At 42.5% G+C, this 19,545-nt stretch overlaps 1 protein-coding gene across 1 annotated transcript; it reads right to left on the bottom strand.

Moving 5' to 3' along the window:
• Nucleotides 1–591: 591 nt before the first annotated feature.
• On the bottom strand, nucleotides 592–3,946 carry LOC134554255 (uncharacterized). Its single transcript, XM_063404760.1, has 2 exons — nucleotides 3,813–3,946; nucleotides 592–2,596 (listed from the first exon to the last, which is right to left on the bottom strand). Exon 2 carries the CDS (start codon nucleotides 2,584–2,586, stop codon nucleotides 598–600), a length of 1,989 nt encoding a protein of 662 aa, XP_063260830.1. The 5' UTR covers nucleotides 2,587–2,596; nucleotides 3,813–3,946; the 3' UTR covers nucleotides 592–597.
• Between the last annotated feature and the right edge of the window lie 15,599 nt (nucleotides 3,947–19,545).

Genomic DNA, 19,545 nt, shown 5'->3' with positions numbered 1-19,545 from the left:
ATGGGGGGACATACAAGGTTCTAAGATGTTTGCTTCCAACAACCGGTCTATCACCATTGCAAGTCCATTCTTTGCTTCCATAGATAAGGGGTATTGTCTCACTCGAATAGGGGAAGTTACAGTCTGCATCTTGATCTCTATGGGCTGAATTTCTAAACACCCATAGCTCCCCTCTACTGCCCACACCCTTGGGCTGATTTCTACCAAATCTCTTTCAGTGAGCTTCATCAATTTCACTACCATTCGTCCCCCTTCTGGTATAATTCCAATCCTTAACTTGACTTGTAAATCCCTCCCTAACAAGTTTCCCTCTACTTTTGGTAAATAAACAAATTCATTTAATACTTCCCTACTATTCCCTCTTGTTTCAACACCTTTCATTACTGGTGCTAAAAATGGCTCCCCTTCTGCACCCAAAACACTACAGAAATCTTTCTCTAACTTTACTCCCTTTGGAATGATACACAAACTAGATTTGTCTGCACCAGTATCAACTACGAATTCCACTTCCTCCCTATAGGGACCCACCTCCAATTTTACAATGGGCTCTTTGTGATGGTCCTCGGGGTCCCTTAGCGAAAAGAACCCATGACACCCCTAATCAGTACCATCATCATCTCCTCTTAATACCTTTTCCAAAAGGTCCTGTTCCTTAGCAATAGCAGCATCAAATGACTCTTTGTTACAATTCTTTCTTAGGTGCCCCACCTCGCCACAATAAAAACATTTCCTTCCCTCCCCAGGTCTCTGGGGTGTCTCCCATGGAGCCAGGTCTCCCTTTCTCCCTTTTCCTTGTGACCCACTTCCATTCGGCTTCCTCGGCATTACTGGATTTCCCTTTGCACTCTCTCTGGCAACCGCAACCATCACTTTCGCCTTGCTTCTAGCTTTCTCTTCATCTCTCCTCAAGTAGACTCGTAGAGCCTCTTTCAACAACTCATTAATTTCTTTCTCTTGCCAGTCTTCCATTTTCTCTATCTTCCTTCTAATATCAGGCCAAGACTTTGTCACAAATTGCACTTTTAACAATGTCTGCCCTTCTAAGCTGTCGGGGTCTAAGCTAGAATATTGTTGAAAATTCTGCCGCAATCTACTCAGCCAGGCTGAGGGAGTCTCCTCTTTTTCCTGGGCTCCATCAAATGCCAGCTTGGTGTTGCTACTGCGGGGCACTGCTTCTTTAATTCCCTTTATAATCAGAGTCCTATAGTCATCCATATTTCTCCTGTCTCTTTCCTCATTGGGGTCCCACCCCGGATTTGTCAGAGGTAGTTTGTGATCCCCTGGGGGTCCCATCCGGTTATCCCTTTCCCAGGCTCTTATCCCTGCCACTCTTATTAGTCTTACTTCCTCTGGGTCAAAAAGAATTCCTAGAATTGAATTCATCTCCTCCCATGTGTATATATTAGGCCCCAGAAACTGATCCACCTGTTTTGATACCCCAACCGGGTCTTCAACCAAATTCTTAAGCTCCTTCTTGAAGCTCCTTACTTCAGACGCCGTTAGAGGCGCGTTCACGAATCCCACTCCCCCGATCATTCCTCCCATCGGAACTTCTCTCAGGGGAAAGAGCTTCACCTTTGACCGGGTATTCTTTGATGGACCTCCCTGGTAATCTTCTGCTTGTGGGGTATGGACCTGAACTCCATTCTGCTGACTACATGGGAAGGCGCTGGTACTATTCAGTGAATCTACCCCCCATTTCACGGGAGGCGTCGGTACCTCTGAGGGGGCTGGTGTCCCCTGCGAGGCGTGTTGTGCTCCGACAGGGTAAGGAGAATTTATCCCAGGAGATACAGACAGTGGTACAGTCACCAGGGAACTAGATTGAGTTGGGGACGGTGTTGACCGGGAAAGTCCAGGTTGAATGGTGGGAGGTAGAGATGATAGAGGCATTGGTTGAGTCACAGGGGGCAAAAATGGGGAGGACCCAAGTTGAGTTGGAGTAGGTAAGGACAGATGAGGCATAGGTTGGGTCTGGGGATTGTTTGAAACGGGCACGGGTAGGGTCGAAGGTGTCAGGGGTGGAGGGAGGGGCGGAGATGAAATGGGTGTCAATGGTGGAAGAGAGGACGAGGAAGGGGAAGGTACAGGTTGAGTCAGGATTGATGCAGGCAAAGAGGATGGGGGTTGAGTCAGTTGTGGATTCGGATAACTTGGGGGAGGCAAATAATCTAGGGGGTCCCACTTGGGTACCTTCGGTTCTGCTTCCTTGCCATCTCTATCTTCCTCCATCTCTTTTAACTTACAAATTTTTACTTCTTTTTCTTTTGTCATGGCCTTCTCCCAACCGATAACATACTGTAACTGTTCGGCATCGACATACTTTTGTGACTCTAGATGCTGTCTCAACTGAGTACACATCCACCTGTCTCTTGTTCCGCACCACGGCCATCCCCCTATCAGGTCTAACGTCGGCCACACTTCCATGCAATAATTCACCATCTTTCTCTTATCTAACTCCTTTAAGTCCTCACAACTTTTCCACTTATCCAACAACTGCCCTAATGGGCTCCCTGGCGGGATGCTCCTCGGTTCATGTTCTCTGTGTTCCTCTCGGTTTTTCTTACCACTCACGCACGCACCCATCCTTGCGAGCCTAAAACAAAAGGATGGAATACGGAGCCCTTACTCAAACTAAACTTGTACTTCAGGGCAACTAAATAGTTACGACTCTCTTATAACGAAAACTCCTTAAGGTGCCTCTACACGAACGGAGAATTAATGACAGGCAACTAAAATCTGTAATTCCCACTCTTTCCTCAATACTGAAAGTAGACTGTTAGCCTATAGTCTCACCACCTCTGGTACGCCAGAGATGGTCTGTTGACCTCAGGCTTCACTCCTCCCAGTACCAGCACTCTCTCTTCAATGCCTTCCTAGCATCGATGGGCTACCTAACGAGAGTCCCCTCACCTCTCTCTGGTACCCTCTCTTTCTCTCCTATACTACAACCGCCCTGTTCACCCAGCGTCCACGGCTCCTCCAGGCGCTCAGAGTGTGCCTAGCGGTTCAGCCAGCGGCTTGTAGTATAGTGGGCAATACACACACTCCAGAGCCCTAACCCTATAGACTTCTTGCCCCTGAAGCCTCCACTCTCACTCTCACAGTGGCCCCCTGTGCCACTGTCTCTCTCACTCCGACACTCTAGGCTTTGCCTCTCTCACTCCGCGGTCTCTCGCAAACCGCTGACGTCCACAAGGCACTGTGCGCCCCTCTGAGTCGCCTCTCAGTCACTTCACTCTTCACAGCCCCTGGCTGCCAGTCCACTCCCTAGGACTGCTCTCACTCATACCACAGTGTATCGCCTCTTCGTGATACACTGCCTCTTCCACTCACAGTGGCTCCTGACGGCCACCCCCTTTACATCCGTCTCACCCTTACTGCAAACCTAGACTAGTGTCCTCTCTCTCGCTTTCTGCCACTAGCCAGTCCACTCCAGGCAGCCCCGTCTGGGCTCCTATCCGTCACTGCTAGTGCAGCGCACACCTCCCTATCACTCCTGGGTACCCCGTGTGCCTAGGGCCACCCAGTTGCCTGACCACTACGGTGGTGGGGGGGTCAGCTCCTCTTGGGCGTGTCACTCTTAGTTACTTCCCCTACACGCTCGAGGGGGGGGAACCTACCATTCCCCTTGGAGGCGTCTCTCTCATCCAATCCACATTCGCTTCCCCACGGTCGCGGCCGGCCCCCTCGCGGGAGTCCGGAAACGCGCTACTGGCGGGTCCGCACTCGCTTGGGGAGTCCGGCTGCCGGCTCCCCTCTCACTCACACACCACTCGCTCGCCCCCACTCTCGCCACCGAGGGGTCTTACCCTTCCTCGGCGCTTCGCTGCGTTGTCTCCTCCCGCTGTCTTCGGCGCGCTGGTCCTCGTCGCTCTGGCGCGTTGATCTTCGCCGCTCCGCCGCGCTGGTCTCCGCTGCGCCGTGCTGGTCCCACGTCGTCCGGATCGCGCTGGTCCCCCGAAGGTCCGAAGAGGTCCGCTGTCCCTCGTCGTCCCTCGGTGGGCGTGGCGATCCCGGACGAGCCCCCAATTTGTTAGGAATGGGCAAGGAGACCTTCTGCTCCAGTTAAAGCGCCTTTATTGATCAGCTCTTTTAGCGGGGAGGGGGCTCGGGGGCTGCGCACACCGCCGCTGCTCCCACGGAGTCAACGCTGCGAAGGAGGAGTCTCTCGGATCCGCTGCCGGGGCCGCAGAGCCGGGGCTTCGGTCCTCGCGAGAGTGCGCGGAAGCCTTGCTGTAACTCGCCCAGTCTAGGGGTGTCTCTTTGGTCGAGTGCAGTCCAGGTGAGGGCGAGGAAGGAAGTGGCTCTCGTTGGCAGCTGGGCGTTCTTCCTGGCTCGGTGGTACTCCCTGCGGGTCCTTACTCGGCCCTGGTCAGCTGTCCAGGAGGCTTGTTTGCCTCTACTGGACTCCGGCTCGAGCAGGGTCTTCTGGGAGCTGTCGAGTCTTTGCATTCTGGGTGGAGCCAGCAGCTGCATGACAGTCTAGGAGGTGTGAAGTTGCCATGGGAACAGAGTATCAGCAGCGAGGGTGGAGTCTTCTTGGGGAGCAGCGGGGCAGCACAGGAAGGATACAGTAGGGAGACAGGAACTGGGGTCACAGAACTGGGTTCTCAACTTGTGCTGTGGAACAACAACTTAGAACAGACTGGTTATCACAGGTAAGTGAAATACAATCTTAACAATTTCAACCTTTATTTCTCTGTTAGAGGGAACATTCACTTCAGGAACTAGATGATCTTTAAGGTAACTTCCAACCCAGACCATCCTATGATTTTACGTATATCTGTTGCAGTTTAAATTTTGGGGGGGATCCCGGGGAGGGTTCCCCGGGAGCCCCCCAGGCTCTAGAGTCGTGGGTGTTCGTGTGCTGGCAGGCAAAGAGACTCTAGACGGCTGCTGAGGTGCTGATGAGATGAGGGTTTATTCAGTCTCATCCCAGGAAGGCAGCATGTCCACTGAGGGAGAGGGGGAGGGGAAGGGGGGAGAGGGAGAAGGGGAGAGGGATGGGGAAAGAGCAGTCTCTGGAGACCACCAGGGCAAAAGAGGAGGAGCCCTCTCCATTTGCACCCTTAACACAGACATTCAAAGTGGGCGCGGTAAGATTCTACAGCCAATAGAGGTACAGACACACGATACTGCAGGGAGGGTACAGACTTGGGATACCATACACTTTCCAGGGGTGAGCCAGAGCATACCATTTCCATAAAATGCAATCCCACATATATCTAGATCGAGAAAACAGTGAAATCTTCCATTTTTTCCAAAAGTCTGGAATATTTGTGTTATATTACAGCAAAACAATATTTTGTTTTTAAGATGCATCTGCAGTGTATGTCTTTTTATGTTACTTAAATTAAAAAAAAAAAAAAAAAAACAGTCTGGTATTTTTCTACAGTAAACTTGCAGATCCTGGGGCAGATTTCACAGCTTCTTTAATTATTACAGGATACTGAATTATTCATCTCCTGCTTGTTATGGATTGACACGGTTTGGATTTTAGTTAAAATTGAAACAGTTCCTTGTCAGAATCTTGGGATTGTTTTGAGAAAGGCACCTATCAGAATTCATTTCTAAGTATTGACATATTGTTGGACCACTGAGGAAGCTAGATGTGACTTTGAGCAATACCCATATAAATTCTGAGTGAGTCCAAGCCAGGCCTTTTCCTTTCTGGCCAGCAGAACAGGTAACAACCGGCCCCAACAGCAACTCCAAGAGAGAGTGGCCAGACCCTGTGCTGTGGCCAGGCCTGTGCTGCTTCCTCCTCTTGGGTGAAGTCGGCTCAGGGCCTGGCCGTGCCTCCAGGCTCAGGCTGGCCAGGCCCTGCTGCTCCCCCTGTTAGGCAAGGGAGGTGGCCAGAGGCCTGGTCGGACTCCATCGGCGCCGGATGGGGGAGGGGAGGTTGCCTAGCCCTGGAGCCAGCCGAGCCTGGAGGGAGCCAGCTGAGCCAGGCCCCTGATAACAACTACGGGCCCAGCTGGGCTGAGCCCACCCCGATTGTCACTGACGGGTGGGCAGAGCCCCTCCCTTTCTCCAGTGACTCCCGGGCAGCAAAGAAAAAAGAGAGAAGTGGGGGGGAAGCCTGGCCACTGCTGCTCGGCAGAGATCACATGACCACCATAGGCCTGGGAGATTTAACCCTTGTTTAGCAACATCAAGCTTTCGAAGCTTAATTCTTCCTTGAGAGAGAAGAGAGATGAGCAGAGTGAACATAGAGAAGACACAGCATGAAGCCAGATGGAGAGAGTGAAGGACTAATTAGAGGAAGGAGGGAAGAGTTGCCTGCTGGCTAGACTTCTTACATGGCCAAAGAAATGAACTCTATATGTAGATTATCCCTTCAAATCATGAGAAAAAATATGCATTTGGGGAGATGATTGTTTATTTGTGGATTTTTGAGCAAAGGCATTTGTGATGAACTAAGTGATATTAATCTTTTGAGATGCTTGAACAGAGAGAGAGATGAGAAGCCTTCTGTGCCAGTGAAGAGACATCTCTGTTCCCTGAGATGAAAAATCCTTTGCCTTTGGAGTTGTTAATCTTTAAAAAGTGACACCCAAGTATGCCTGAGTTCCCATGACCCATAAGCAGCTTAGGAAACTGCTAATAAGAAGAGAGGTTGCAGAAGCAAGAAGCAGGAAGCAAGAAGCAGAAGCAAGTTTTTCCCCAGGCAGCTGTTTTTGTGAACATTAAAACTTACAAAAGAACTATTCTAAGTTGCCAGTAAGATCCATGACTCTTAAGAAGACTCCTCTCCTAAAGAAGTAATGAAAGACTACTTTTCAAATAGTGAAGCTGACTGAAAATCACAAGTTGTCTCTCTATGTTGCTTGTGAGAAAGTGAACAATTGTGGGGGGGAGGAGAAGAATTTTGACAGGTTTTTTTTTTTTTTTCTTTTTTTTCCTGTTTTTTCTTCATTTAGTGTGTGTTAAAATATATCTGTTTACCTTAAGTTAGATCTGTTTTGCCTTTTTCTCCCTAACTCTATCTGACAAAAAGAAAAGACAGTAAGCACAAAAACCATAACAAATTTAGTGTGTTGACCGAGAAAGGTCAAAATTGGCAAACATGAAACTGCTACATGAGTTGGTTTTTCCACCCAGCTGAATCAAACTAAAACACTGCTCAAAGTAGGATACATGAAGGTGTGCAGTGTGAGACATTGGCCATGACAGAGGTCTTGAAGAGATCCATTACACAGACAAAAAGGACTTTCGACAAAAAGCCCTATTTTTCCACTGTGAGGGAAGATTTTCATTACTGTTTGACAGCACTGGTGAGCAAACCGTGTGCCACCAACTTTTAAGCTCAGTTTTGGATCTCTGATCTTTGTCAGAACACAACAGTTCCAGTACGTTGCTAGCAGTGGGACTGCAGTCAAGGCCTGGCAGAAGCACAGTTCAGTGTCAACTTCCCAGCAAACTCTTTTTATTCTGTGTCATCTGCAAAGGAAGCAATTTTTTTGTTTTCCTTCCTGAAAATTGGGACAACGTCTGCTTCTTTTTAGCCCATCACCTCCAGGTTACATTGCCAGGTAATGGGTGACTATCAGATCTGTCAGTAAGCCACAATCTGTTTCTGGGAAATGTCATGGTACTTTCTAGTGGTCAAACAGTGCAGCTAAGATGTCAACAGAAACAATGCTACTATCCAGGAAAACTTACTCTTTTGTTTTGTTTGATCTCTAACTGTGAGAAGCCACTTACTTTGCACATGGCTTTCATCACAAGGGATTTGCTTTTTGGCCTGCCTTGGTACAGTTCCCACAGTGCTCTGACTTCTCAGTATGCCACATAGGCCAAATGTGTGATGCCTGAAATTTTCATCTGTACTTAATGATATTTAGCATTTTCTAAATTAAGAACTGAAAAAAAATACAGTAAGGTGAGTGGAAAATAATTTTCTTAGTGTATAGCAAGAAGACAGTTAATTGGGGGTTACCATTCATTTTGGAGGGCAAATAAGGGTCACTTTGGATGGGTAGGTTCTAAAAGAGAAATACATATCAGATAGAAAAACTGCAAAACTCCTGATTTTGCAGTGTCTTTGGGTGAAATCTTTTACTGATTTTTGCTTTGTGATTGCACACTATTTTAAAATACACATAAATGTATACACATATTATACAAGAGACTTAGACCTAGGAGATGAAATATTAACCTAAACCACCTTTATTCATAGTTCCAGTAATACATCAAATAAATAACTAATTGAAAATACCAGAAAACTTGGATAGAATGAGAATGAATTTATATGGCTTAGCTCCAGTGGTTTTGGACACTCTTGACATTTTGTGGATAAAGTTGGTAACATTCATTCTGAGTTATCTGCTCCCATATTAAACCACATATATCTTGAAGGAGAGATAATGGGTCATCTACTGAATTTCTTGCTGCTCAGAGTCCCTACAATAACAATGTGCCACTGATGTTTCACTAGAGTGAAACAGGCTTATATTGGATGAGTTCACCTATCAGGGAAGGTAATAATCCCCACCAGGAAGGCAAAGGTGTAACTAATCTTTAAAACCTGTCAGCCTTTGCACAAGAAATCCAGAATATTAAGAGTTTAAACAGTAGACACTGTCAGCAACTGTTCTTTCACTGAGTAATAGGCTATCATAAACCGTGGCAACTACTTGGTATCTAAATGCCTGAAAATCTCCCACTCTGCTTTGTGTAGGTGCGAGATGATTGAAAATCTGAATTTTCAATGGTTTGAGAAAAGGTAATTGTAGCCTTTAGGGATTTTCCTTGGCTTGGAGAAGTGGGTAGGAAAAGAGAATGCCAGCTTTTGGTTTGGAATCAAAATTTAGCTCCTATGCAGCCTCAAGCATTGCAGGTAAGTACTTTTTCAGTGAAATGTGAAGCATTGATTTCCACATCAACATTTATGGATGGTTGGTCATTGTAAAAGATCACTTCCCTTCCTATATTTTCCTTCCCTTCTATAGATTTTTACAGGGATTATTCTGATCTGGAATCTCATGTACCTTGTGAGATACAGGAACCACATATAATTCTTTCCACAAGAGAGGGACAGGAGTTTAACATTTGCCTCCTTGTGGCTCAAAGCAGCTTGTGGTGTACAACACTGGACTAAAGGATAAAGTCCTCAAGTTATGTGTTTTGCTTTTTAGAGACTGTGACCACAGAGAAAAGGATGTAGGTTCAAAAATAAAGGAGCTTTGTTTAGGTATTTCTTGTTTTCAGCCTCACTCTGTACGAACCAATGTGGCTGTTGAACATGTCAATATGTTAAACAAACATGAATTTACATGACACTCTTTTGTTCTTAAAATCAAAGCATATAAACAGGACACTTTAAATGTAATTTCTGTCAAGGCAGATACAGAGTATGTTTATATTCGGTCAGTAATGATAGCCCATGGAAGGCAAACACTGAGAACAATCTGTTGGGCTGTGCTCTGATATTTTGTATTTAGTATAACCTTTAGTAGCTAGGATGTCAAGAGTAATTAAGAAAGAAGCAAGCACACAGAGTTTGGACAAACAATTTAAATCATGTATTCCTTAAAGCATTAGAAATACTAGCATTTAAGATGCTAAATAAAAGGACTTACAAAAAACCAGAAATCTGAAAAAAGTAGATTGGTAAATAGCTTCCTTATATGAAAATGCTTAATGAGTGTCATTTGCTTGATTTATGAACACAGTTGGATATAAAAATAATCAGCTCTATTAATAGATGTTGTATTAGGGAACACAAGAGCTAATTTTACATCTGTTTCCCAATATCAGTTACTTTGACCTTGACATGTAGTGCAACAATTTCAGAGAAGTTTTTTTCTTGCCATTAGGATGAGGAAATTTTTCAAAAGTCACAGAGAAGGAAAGAGGGAAAGAGAAATGGACTTTCTGTTTAGATAAACAGAAAGTCCATTTTACCTTTCATTTCACTCTTTTACCTTTCATTCATGTTCTGTCAGGTGTTTATTGTCCTGTCATGATGGAGCAGGATCAAAAATTGTGTTAAAATAGGATAAACACCAATTAAGTTTGAAAAAGAAAGAAAATCAAAGTAACTAGGAAAGCAGATGATCCAGGGTGAAGGTTTGGATAAGAACCTGAAGATAAATAGGGAACAAAGGCGTAACAGGAGGCATAACAGAATAAAGGCAAAACAGAAGGCATTGTGAAGCACAGGAGAGAGAGAAAAAAAGAGAAAGGAGCAATACATAGGAAACTCTCAGAAATCCTTTGCTCACACTATGGATTTAAATACAAAGAACATGGCAATCAGCACCTTAGGGTCAGCCCCAAAGGAAGCATGGATATCAGTTTTAACGGAGCACAGACTCTACTGAGAGAGAATCAAAGATTCTGAAATTCAGAAGTGGTAAGGAAATATCCAAGAGAGATGGAGGGAGCACGGGAGGAGTCTCACATATTTGGTTGTTGAAGTGTGCCCCCATCACATAAGCATCCTATGTGTTTGAAATGTATGGCATAGCCATGAAATTCCTGGCTGTATGTTGGAGGCTAGTGGGTTTTGCAACAGGAACGAAAACACATTTGGAGTTGATAATCACTTGGAGTTCTTACAGCTTGATCTGCAGCCAGGATCCCTCCTTGTCCTTGAAAATGTGTAATGAGAAAAACCTGACCTCTGTGAATTGTGCACAAGGAATATCTGTTCTAAGGAGGTGCTGTTGAGTACACAGCCTGCTGCTTATGCTACGGAGTTGATAGGGCTGTCTGCAATATTCCTCTCTCCATTTGTGAATCTTGATCTCAGTATATCAGATTGCTTCTATAAAATTATTCTTGCCTTGACTATGTCACAGGAGTCATAAATGAAAACTCACTGAAGTACTAAGGAACACTTATTTAGTAATTGCATTAAGTAAATTAAGAGTATAGAAATCAAAACACCTCTGTATTGTCCTTGTAGCATATGGACAGCAAGGAAGATAGTGACAAACATTTAAATGTCTCAAATGTGGTTCATAACTTAAAACAAGAAAACCTCATGAACAGAGTTTGCAATTGGAATTAAATCAGGTTTCAGTATTTTCCATAAACCTTGATTAGAGAGGCTTGGTCAGTGTTTGTTTCTTTGAGAGCAAAGGGAGTTGCTCTTTTCACTCAAGGACAGATTTCCTAAATCAGCCTCAGAAATGAGAGAACATGTAGAGGATGAGAGTGCAACCCTCTCTTCAGCAAAACTCTAGCCAACTCAAATATACAATTATTTCCTCTTTGCATTGGCTCTGTGTCCTGCCTGTGTACTACTCTGCTGTAACAGGATCAGTAGGAGCAGTGGTTTATATTCCCAGCTGCTGCCTGCTGAGAACATTTTTCCCTTGCATACTCCCTATTTTATTTGTCCCAAACATGCAGCATGACTCTCCTGCTTCCCAAGGTAACTTCAAGGTATAGAAGAACATAAAAATGAATCCATCATTCCATCCAGGTCCCACCCACTAGCTGCATGACTTGTGAGAGAAATACAGAGTTCATCACCCGGGCTGAGGAGACACGTACTCAATCATGCCACTACACAGCTAATTGCATAGGTTTTTGAAAAATACCTCATGCAATGTATAATTTTTAAGGAAGAAACCTCTGAAATTTTGCCTCTCTTGATAGAGGAGGTAGGCCTCCATTATTATGTGCTCTGCTTGGTAACACATGATATTCTGCATGCATGCTTTTGGCAGTATACAAAACAATGTGCAAGTGCATATTGAAGGATCTAATCAAACACCACAGCTTTAATTCTGGAGCAAGTTTTTTTTACTAAATAAGCTTGTGGTCATTTAATTCCATTTTAATGTTTTGTAACAAATTCAATGCTGTGAAAAGCAGCATTTAAAAACTTGGCAGATTTGTTAGGGGAAAAAAAAGAGGCAAAATGTTAATTTAGGGAGGCATGATTCAAGTTCCCATTATTTTTAAATTTGAAAACAATTGAACTTTTCTTTATAGTGCTCCAAGTCACCCACTCTCATAAACTCAGAAATGTAATCTAAATGCAGCTGTGAAGCAGGGAAGTATTTTTTGCTGATTTATTCAGAAATGCCACCATCCATTTCAGCACAGGAACATTAATTAGGGAGACAAATGATAATAATGATAATAAGCAAAATAAACGAACAGTCTAATTTAGTGATTTCAAGTTTATACAAGGAAGAATGGCAGGCGAAGAAGCTTCATGAGTGAAGCATGAGGGAACCTCATCCCCATCTTCAGCACTGGAAGGCTTTTGCAGTTGAAATGTTACTAGCAACAAATCATGATTGCTCAGGGGGCTAATTTTCTGCCTCACAAGGTTTGGCTGAAGCTGAGGTGGCACAAGACTTTTGATTCAATTCAGTCTCACAAAACCACGTTGGCTTTTTTCTTTTTTTTTTTTTTTTTCCCTCCCAGAGCATTCTAAATTGAAAAGGACGATTATGTATGCATCAGTAAAAGGCTATATATTTTGAAATCAAAAAAAGACTTCTAGTCAAATCACCATCATTCATGTTCATGGGTATATTCCCTAGAACGCTGTTTTAGTACAAGATAAAATATATGACAACATTACAGCATTTTTCAGTCATAATTGTACTTTGATAAATTTACCAAAATTTCTAATTATTTCAATGTACACTTTGTAACATCTTTCCATTTCTAATGTGTAGGAATATTTCAAGAAGTACAAAGGAGGGCTATTTCAGAAAGTAAAACAGAAAGGATGAATTTTAGTTTGAATTTTAGTTTTTATTGTTTGAAAGCTGGTCAACAAGCTTTTAATCTTTATATAAAATTCAGGAAGATAATGATTCCTAGGAATCCATATTGTGTTCCTACAGAAACTGATATTCTCCAGCTCTAAACCAGATTATGACAATAGTAGGAACAAGACAGTTTAATTTCCAGTATCTGTGGGGAAAATAATGATCCATCTTTATTTCTGATCTATTCTCTTACATGCAGGATGTAGGTGTCATTAGAAATAAACCATTTTAAATACAAAAAGCTTATAAAGTTCAATTTTGTCTCCCAATCCCCAGTGTCTACAACAACTCAAACAAGGATGGACAAATTTCAGTAGTAACTGAAAGCAGGAGAAAAAACAGGAGTTAGACCCCAGAAAAAGTGACATGTGTCTTGGAATATACTGTCGTCTTGCAGGAGAAGAAAATAAAATAATAGTTCTCAAGGATGCTTTGCAACTGAAATCATAAGATTACAAAACTTTATATCTCCCATGTCACACTAGACAGTGTGCTTGAGAATGCATAGCCATAGCTACAAGATAGACTTCGGCTTTTACCTACAATAGTAAAAACCTATCACCTCTGGCAGTTTTCCCTTGCCAAAACAATTTAGTGTTTAATATATCCTCCCCTTGCCTTCTGTGAGTTCTGCACTGTGTGCACCTTCCACCAGGTAAAAGCAGAAGTGCCACAGAATGTCTAATGCCACCCTCATTTTGTTGTTCAGATGGTCAATAACCATAAGAGAGAGGCCAGGTATCTCATTGTTGCAATTACACGGATCTAGTGATCCCCATTCTCTATAACATGGAGGAAAGCATTATAAATTAATTGTTACAGTTTTAGGATATTCTATATCAGTGATTCCAAACAAAGCTTACTTTCAGTCTACTTCAGTCTGAACTTCAAGGCTCCCTAAATTACAAGTTTTTTCCCCTTTTGTTCATGTGTCAGAACTGTGCATACTGATTCATTTTTATCTCTAACATCTACTGTGGATGTCTTCTGCAGATATCTCCCTAGGTCATGTGCAGGATGTTACTGTCAAAATTAAACCATTCTAAACACAGATCTAGAAACTGTGCACTGGCAACAATGCCCTTTCAATTTATTTATGGATTATTTTCTCGAGTTATTGTACAAAGTTTCAGCAATAGTAAAAAATCCAAGTTATTAACCCTTTGGTGCAGAAGTGAAACTTGAAGCTGCCTGTACAGTAACATTGCTTTAACTGATGTCGTTCTCTGCTGGAGATAAAGCTCTTAAGTCACAACTAGCCCCTTTGTTTACACTACTTTAAAAGCTAAATAGGTAAACATTTGTTCAGAATGGATTTCTTGCAGTAAAGAGAGGTTCTGCTTTGTCCAAGATATTCTTGGACAAAGATATATTGGAAAGGGAGGATGTTTTTTGGTCATATTGGCAAGCCTGCAGGGAATGTGATTAATCTTATCTGTCTGTTGCCTGGGCAAATAAGGAGCTGCAGGAAAGCAAGTTAAGTACTTTTTAACTTGTGGATGAGGTAGTTTCAAAACATAGATATCTCTCATCCAATGAAGCCATGTACCAGCTGCTACTTAGGATGAACTAAACTGTCAACAAGAATCACAGCTTGCTTTATTAAGTTATCTATAAATTTCTAGAATGAGATCTTAATCTACAAAGAACTGTTGAGTCAGGTTATTAGTCTAAATAAAAGGGAAAATGTTGTGGTAAATAAATGTCAAATCACAAACATATAATTAGCCTTATCAGGTCTGAGGTTGTTGGAGTTTGCATTTTTGTGCCTCATAAGTTCTTTGTGCAGTTCAGTTCTCTGTACCCCTTCCCCACCTAATTGTTATTCATCCCTTGCCTCACAGTCCCTGCACCCCAGGTTATTTTTAGCCCCTTACAGCTATGTGCCACTCACCCTTCCCGCCAGAGCTGTTCTCCTCCCCTTCCTTCCTGATTGGCCTCCACTGCATGACCTTGCCCCTTACCTTCCCTAGTTACTGGCTTGGACTGGCCAGCTGCGTCTGGCCCCTCCCATTTCTCCTCCCCTGATTGTATCCCTTATAACCCTGTGCAGACCAGCTTCTGGGCGCTCTCTCCTGGGTCTCTCAGGCGAAGCTCAGGAGTTGGTGAATAAACTCCTCCTTGCTTGACCCAGAGAGTGTCTCTTTGTCATCCTCCTTCATTGTTGCGGCATTCCACCTAGTCTTTGGTGCCTCCCAAGGCCAAGGACCCACAGGGGCAGAGTTGGCTTGCTCTACCTGCCAGCTCGCCTCCCAGATTCGGCTGCTGTCTGCGGTGCAGAGCTAGCCGGGGACAGTGGACGAACGGTCCAGAGAAGACACCGCCGCATGAGGTAAACTGTTTTATTGGTAAATAAAAAAATAATATTATGCATAATTTCCCTCCAGGGCCTCTGCAAAAGGGACCTGCTCTCTCATGGTTGTCTCTGAGACAGACAGGTCTGTTGCATCACACAGCATGACTTTGTGTAGGAACTAAGGCCCTATATATTTTCTTTTCCACTATTGTTGCCTTCACTGCTAATGGTACTAGACAAGAATAAAGGTTTTATGCCAAAAGTTTCTGTTTTCCTGATAGTGTTACTGGATGTTAACCATGAGATTACATAACAATCAAACTATTCATAAATTAGCTCTTGCCACATATCTTTTTGCAAAACTGTAGACATTTTAGTAACACCCCCCCTACTTGATTAAAGGAAAATGTTGCACAAAATGGTTCATAGAGTTGCTATCTGACCAAAAGTATTTAAATCCACAGACTTTCAAGAAGTCTGCAGTACCAATTAAACTTTGTCATTGGAAGCAATTTTTAGCCTAAACACTTTGCTATTTTTTTTTAGCTTTAGTACATAAAGACTCATGATTCAAATCCACCAAAGATAAATCCAATAATTTTTCATTTTCATAGAATCATAGAATATTCTGATTTGGAAGGGACCCATGAGGATCACTGAGTCCAACTCCTGGTCCTGCACAGGACACTCCAAGAATCACATGCAATCAATCACAAGAGTGTTGTCCAAACACTTCTTAAACTCTGTCAGGCTTAGTGCTGTGACCACTTCTCTGGAGTGCCTGTTCCAGTGCCCAGCCACCCTTTGGGTGAAAACTTTCTCTTGATATCTCACCTAAATCTCCTCTGGTACAGCTTTTACACCATTCTCTCAGGTCCTGTCACTGGTCATCAGAGAGCAGAGATCAGTGCCTGCCCCTCCTCTTCCCCTCACAAGGACCCTCTCATGGGGTCTCCCCTTAGTCTCCTCTTCTCCAGGGTAAACAGACCAAGTGACCTCAGCTGCTCCTCACACAGCTTCCCCTCAAAGCCTTTACCATCCTCACAGCCCTCTTTTGGATACTCTCTGATAGCTTTCTATCTTTCTTACATTGTGGTGCCTGAAACTGCCCCCAGCATTTGAGGTGAGGCGGCCCCAGTGCAGAAGAGAGTGAGACAATCCCTTCCCTTGCCCAGCTGGTGATGCTGTGCCTGATGCCCCCTGGGACACTGTTGACTCTCCTGGCTGCCAGGCACTGCTGACTCCCATTCAACCTTCTGTCAACCAGGACCCCCAGGTCCCTTCCTGCAGGGCTACTCTCCAGCCTCTAGTTCCCCAGTCTATACACACATGCAGGGTCACCCCATCCCAGATGCAGAATCCAGTACTTCCCCTTCAACTTATGGTTGCCCATCTCTTTACTTTGTTGAGGTCTCTCTGCAGGGCCTCCTTGGCCTTTAAGAGAGCAGACAACTCCTCCCAGTCTAGTGTGATTGGCAAACTTACTTAGCCATTTTAATTACTTTTAATTACTTTAGTAGTTTAATTTTAAGTTAATTACTAATTTAGTAGTCAAGCAAAATATGCAGACACTTAGAACTTAAAGCAAACCTAACAATATATTCAATGGCTAATCTTTTTTTCCTGTAGCTGTAGAATGCTGCAGTAATATCTTTACCTATTCAATACTATTCAATCCAGTATAATAAAGATTAAATTAATATTAAACAAGTACTCCACCATTGTACCAAAAGACATGCCTTGTGTGCTAAGGTCTCCAGAAGGTCTTGAGTCTCTGGTTATTCCTATTGCACATTTTCTGTTTGCTGTGGAAAGGGGTGCCCAAAAGGTCTGAATCAATGAAATACCACTGGATAGAGTCATAAAGTTATTTCTTTCAGCTAATAACTCCGATTTTTGCATTGCCTTTATTTATCTGCTTTAGAAAATGGAATAATTTTTTTAGGCATTCCAAACTGTGGTGGGTAAATGTATTAATAAATGTTTGTATAGTAGTAAAATTTTACCTTCATAGTTTTTTTCTAATAATGCTAGTGGAAATTCCAGCTAGAAATATATTCCACTCACAGGAAGATCATAGATCTGGGCACTTACAACCTTGGCATCACCTTCTTCTTGGGGATTGCATGAGATTTTCAACATAGAAATTTTTGGAACTAATTAGAGTTCTAATTCCATTAGACTCTAAACCTTTAGATATAACAACAGACCATGGAAGAGAAAATCAGAGATGTTTCACAAAAGGTCATTTATTTCTGAGTCATCAAAATAGGTTACCAAAGAGCATTTAAGCTTCCATTAAGTAGCAATTTCTTATTAAACTATATTACAGAATGAATGATGTCCTCAAAATTCCTAAATGGCCACAATGATTTCATAAATGTTATCTGTAATACACTGCTGGAAATTCTGAAAAAAATAAGCCTCTTTATTTACATGGCAGAAATTTTTCAGGTAAGATTAATGAGCAAACTAAAATTTGGCAGAACTAATTATTTTGGAGTGGGATTTGAAAATGTCAAAAAGTCAACAAGTCGAAAGTGTAAAAAAGTCTAACAAATGTTAAAAGTCTAACATTTACAAATTAAGTAAAGGACAAATTAGGCACCAACTCATTGTTTTTTAAGTCCAAGTTAAAATATTGCTAATCAGGATGTAGATCTGAGGTGTTTGTGACATTCAGATTATTGTGCATCAGAATATCCTTGTAGCATGTGTAGAAGCTACACCCTACAGACAGCCCCCATGACACTTCAGGTTCTCTCCATAGACTTTTGCTCATCAGCAGAAGTACACTAGTTTGCAACTTTTCATTATTTTTCAATGGAGTCAAGATACTGAGGAATACAATAATAAAATGTAATCTAATGAGCCCACCATGCAGAAATGCACTCTTGCAGCAACAGAGGCCAAGAGTGTCCAGGGCTGAACTAAGATGGGTGCTGCCTGCAGGTCAAAGGAGGTCATCATCTTCCTCTGCTCTGCACTGGTGGGACCACATCTAGAGTGCTGCGTCCAGTTCTGGGCTCCCCAGAACAAGGGAGATATCGACATAATGGAGAGAGTCCAGTGAAAGGCCACAAAGATGATGAAGGGACTGAAGCATCTCCTGCTCTTGAAGAAGAATTTTTTTAAAAGGCAATTATAAAAAATGTTACAACTTCATACTTATGATAGAGGCTATAGATGAGAACAAGGTGATCCATGAGACAATAAGCTTGCTATGTCTTTGGTGAAGCATGCTACTTCCTGTCATGTTCTGCATACCTGTCTAGAGAAGGATGCAGCAGGCTGTTATAAAAATGTATGTTGTCACCTTTGCTGGCAGTATTTGAGGAATTAGAGATACAGGTTTAAAAGAGACATGAAAAAGTGTGTATACAGAGTACTGGGGCACCCTACCTGGAATACTGAGTATCTGCCACACCCTAGAAGATCTTGTTCAGCCTGGAACTGCAGCTGTGACAATCACCAAGACCCTGACTGATGAGAAGAGATGGAAATAGTACAGCTGGTTTAGACTAGGGAAGTAAAAAAGATGGAAGAGAGCTAAAAGACTATGACTGCAAACAAATTCAAGTGTTTCTCAGTTGACAGCTAGCGAATTGCAGTAGCGTCACATTTTAAAATATAGGTTGATAAGGACACACAATATACCACAGTTGGTATTCCAAGTGGTGATTTGTTGTTGTGGAAAAACAGATAGTGTAATTTCAATTATTGCATTTAGACCTGTCTGGACATAAAGACAGAAACTAATAACTTATCGTGTTTCTTTCAATATTTGAAAATAGTATTATTGCACTTCAGCTAAGTTTTGGCTAAGCTAAAAATATCTAGCTATTTTTATTCAGCAAAAGTGTAATATTGAAGACACCAAATGTGGGTAGACAGCATAAATATGCTGTTTATTCTAGTACCTTATTTACTCTGGTGTCAGTTCTGGACTGTTCAGTCTAATCTGGTCCTTTGTGCTTGCAGTTATGTGGACATGCTAGAACCACAGATTTTACAGTGAAGCAAATTTCATGTTAGCAATCTCAGCATGAAAAGTTGATTTCAAGTGCTGGTGAGTAATTGAGTTGGTGTTTTGTGATTCAATGCAAGGACAAGCAGGGAAAAGAAATACCATTTATTTATCTAACATATTCCTCAATTTCAAATTTATTTGTTTTGGTTGGTCTGATTTTTTTTTAAAGAAGAGAAACTAGTACAAAATCATAGAAGCCTCCATGTATTTCATCATCATAGTTCAAACATCAGTTGAATCCTAATTCAATTTTAGTCTGTTGGACTAGATTGTAGAAATTCAAATGTCCTGCATACCAGTAAAACAAAGCAGTCAACAATATGACAGACCTGTCTGTGTTCAGATCAATTTATTTCATTGTAGTTAATTGGGCTGTAATGTTTCAGTTGGATTCAGTATTGAATTTAGTTTGTAATGGGTCTTTTGGGATGAACATATGTATTCCAGCACAAAAAGTACAGTACATTTTA

Source organism: Prinia subflava, chromosome 1 (genome assembly GCF_021018805.1).
Source record: "Prinia subflava isolate CZ2003 ecotype Zambia chromosome 1, Cam_Psub_1.2, whole genome shotgun sequence".
Classification (NCBI taxonomy): domain Eukaryota; kingdom Metazoa; phylum Chordata; class Aves; order Passeriformes; family Cisticolidae; genus Prinia; species Prinia subflava.
The sequence above is the reverse complement of the archived record's forward strand: the minus strand, read 5'-3'. Positions and strand labels throughout refer to the sequence as shown.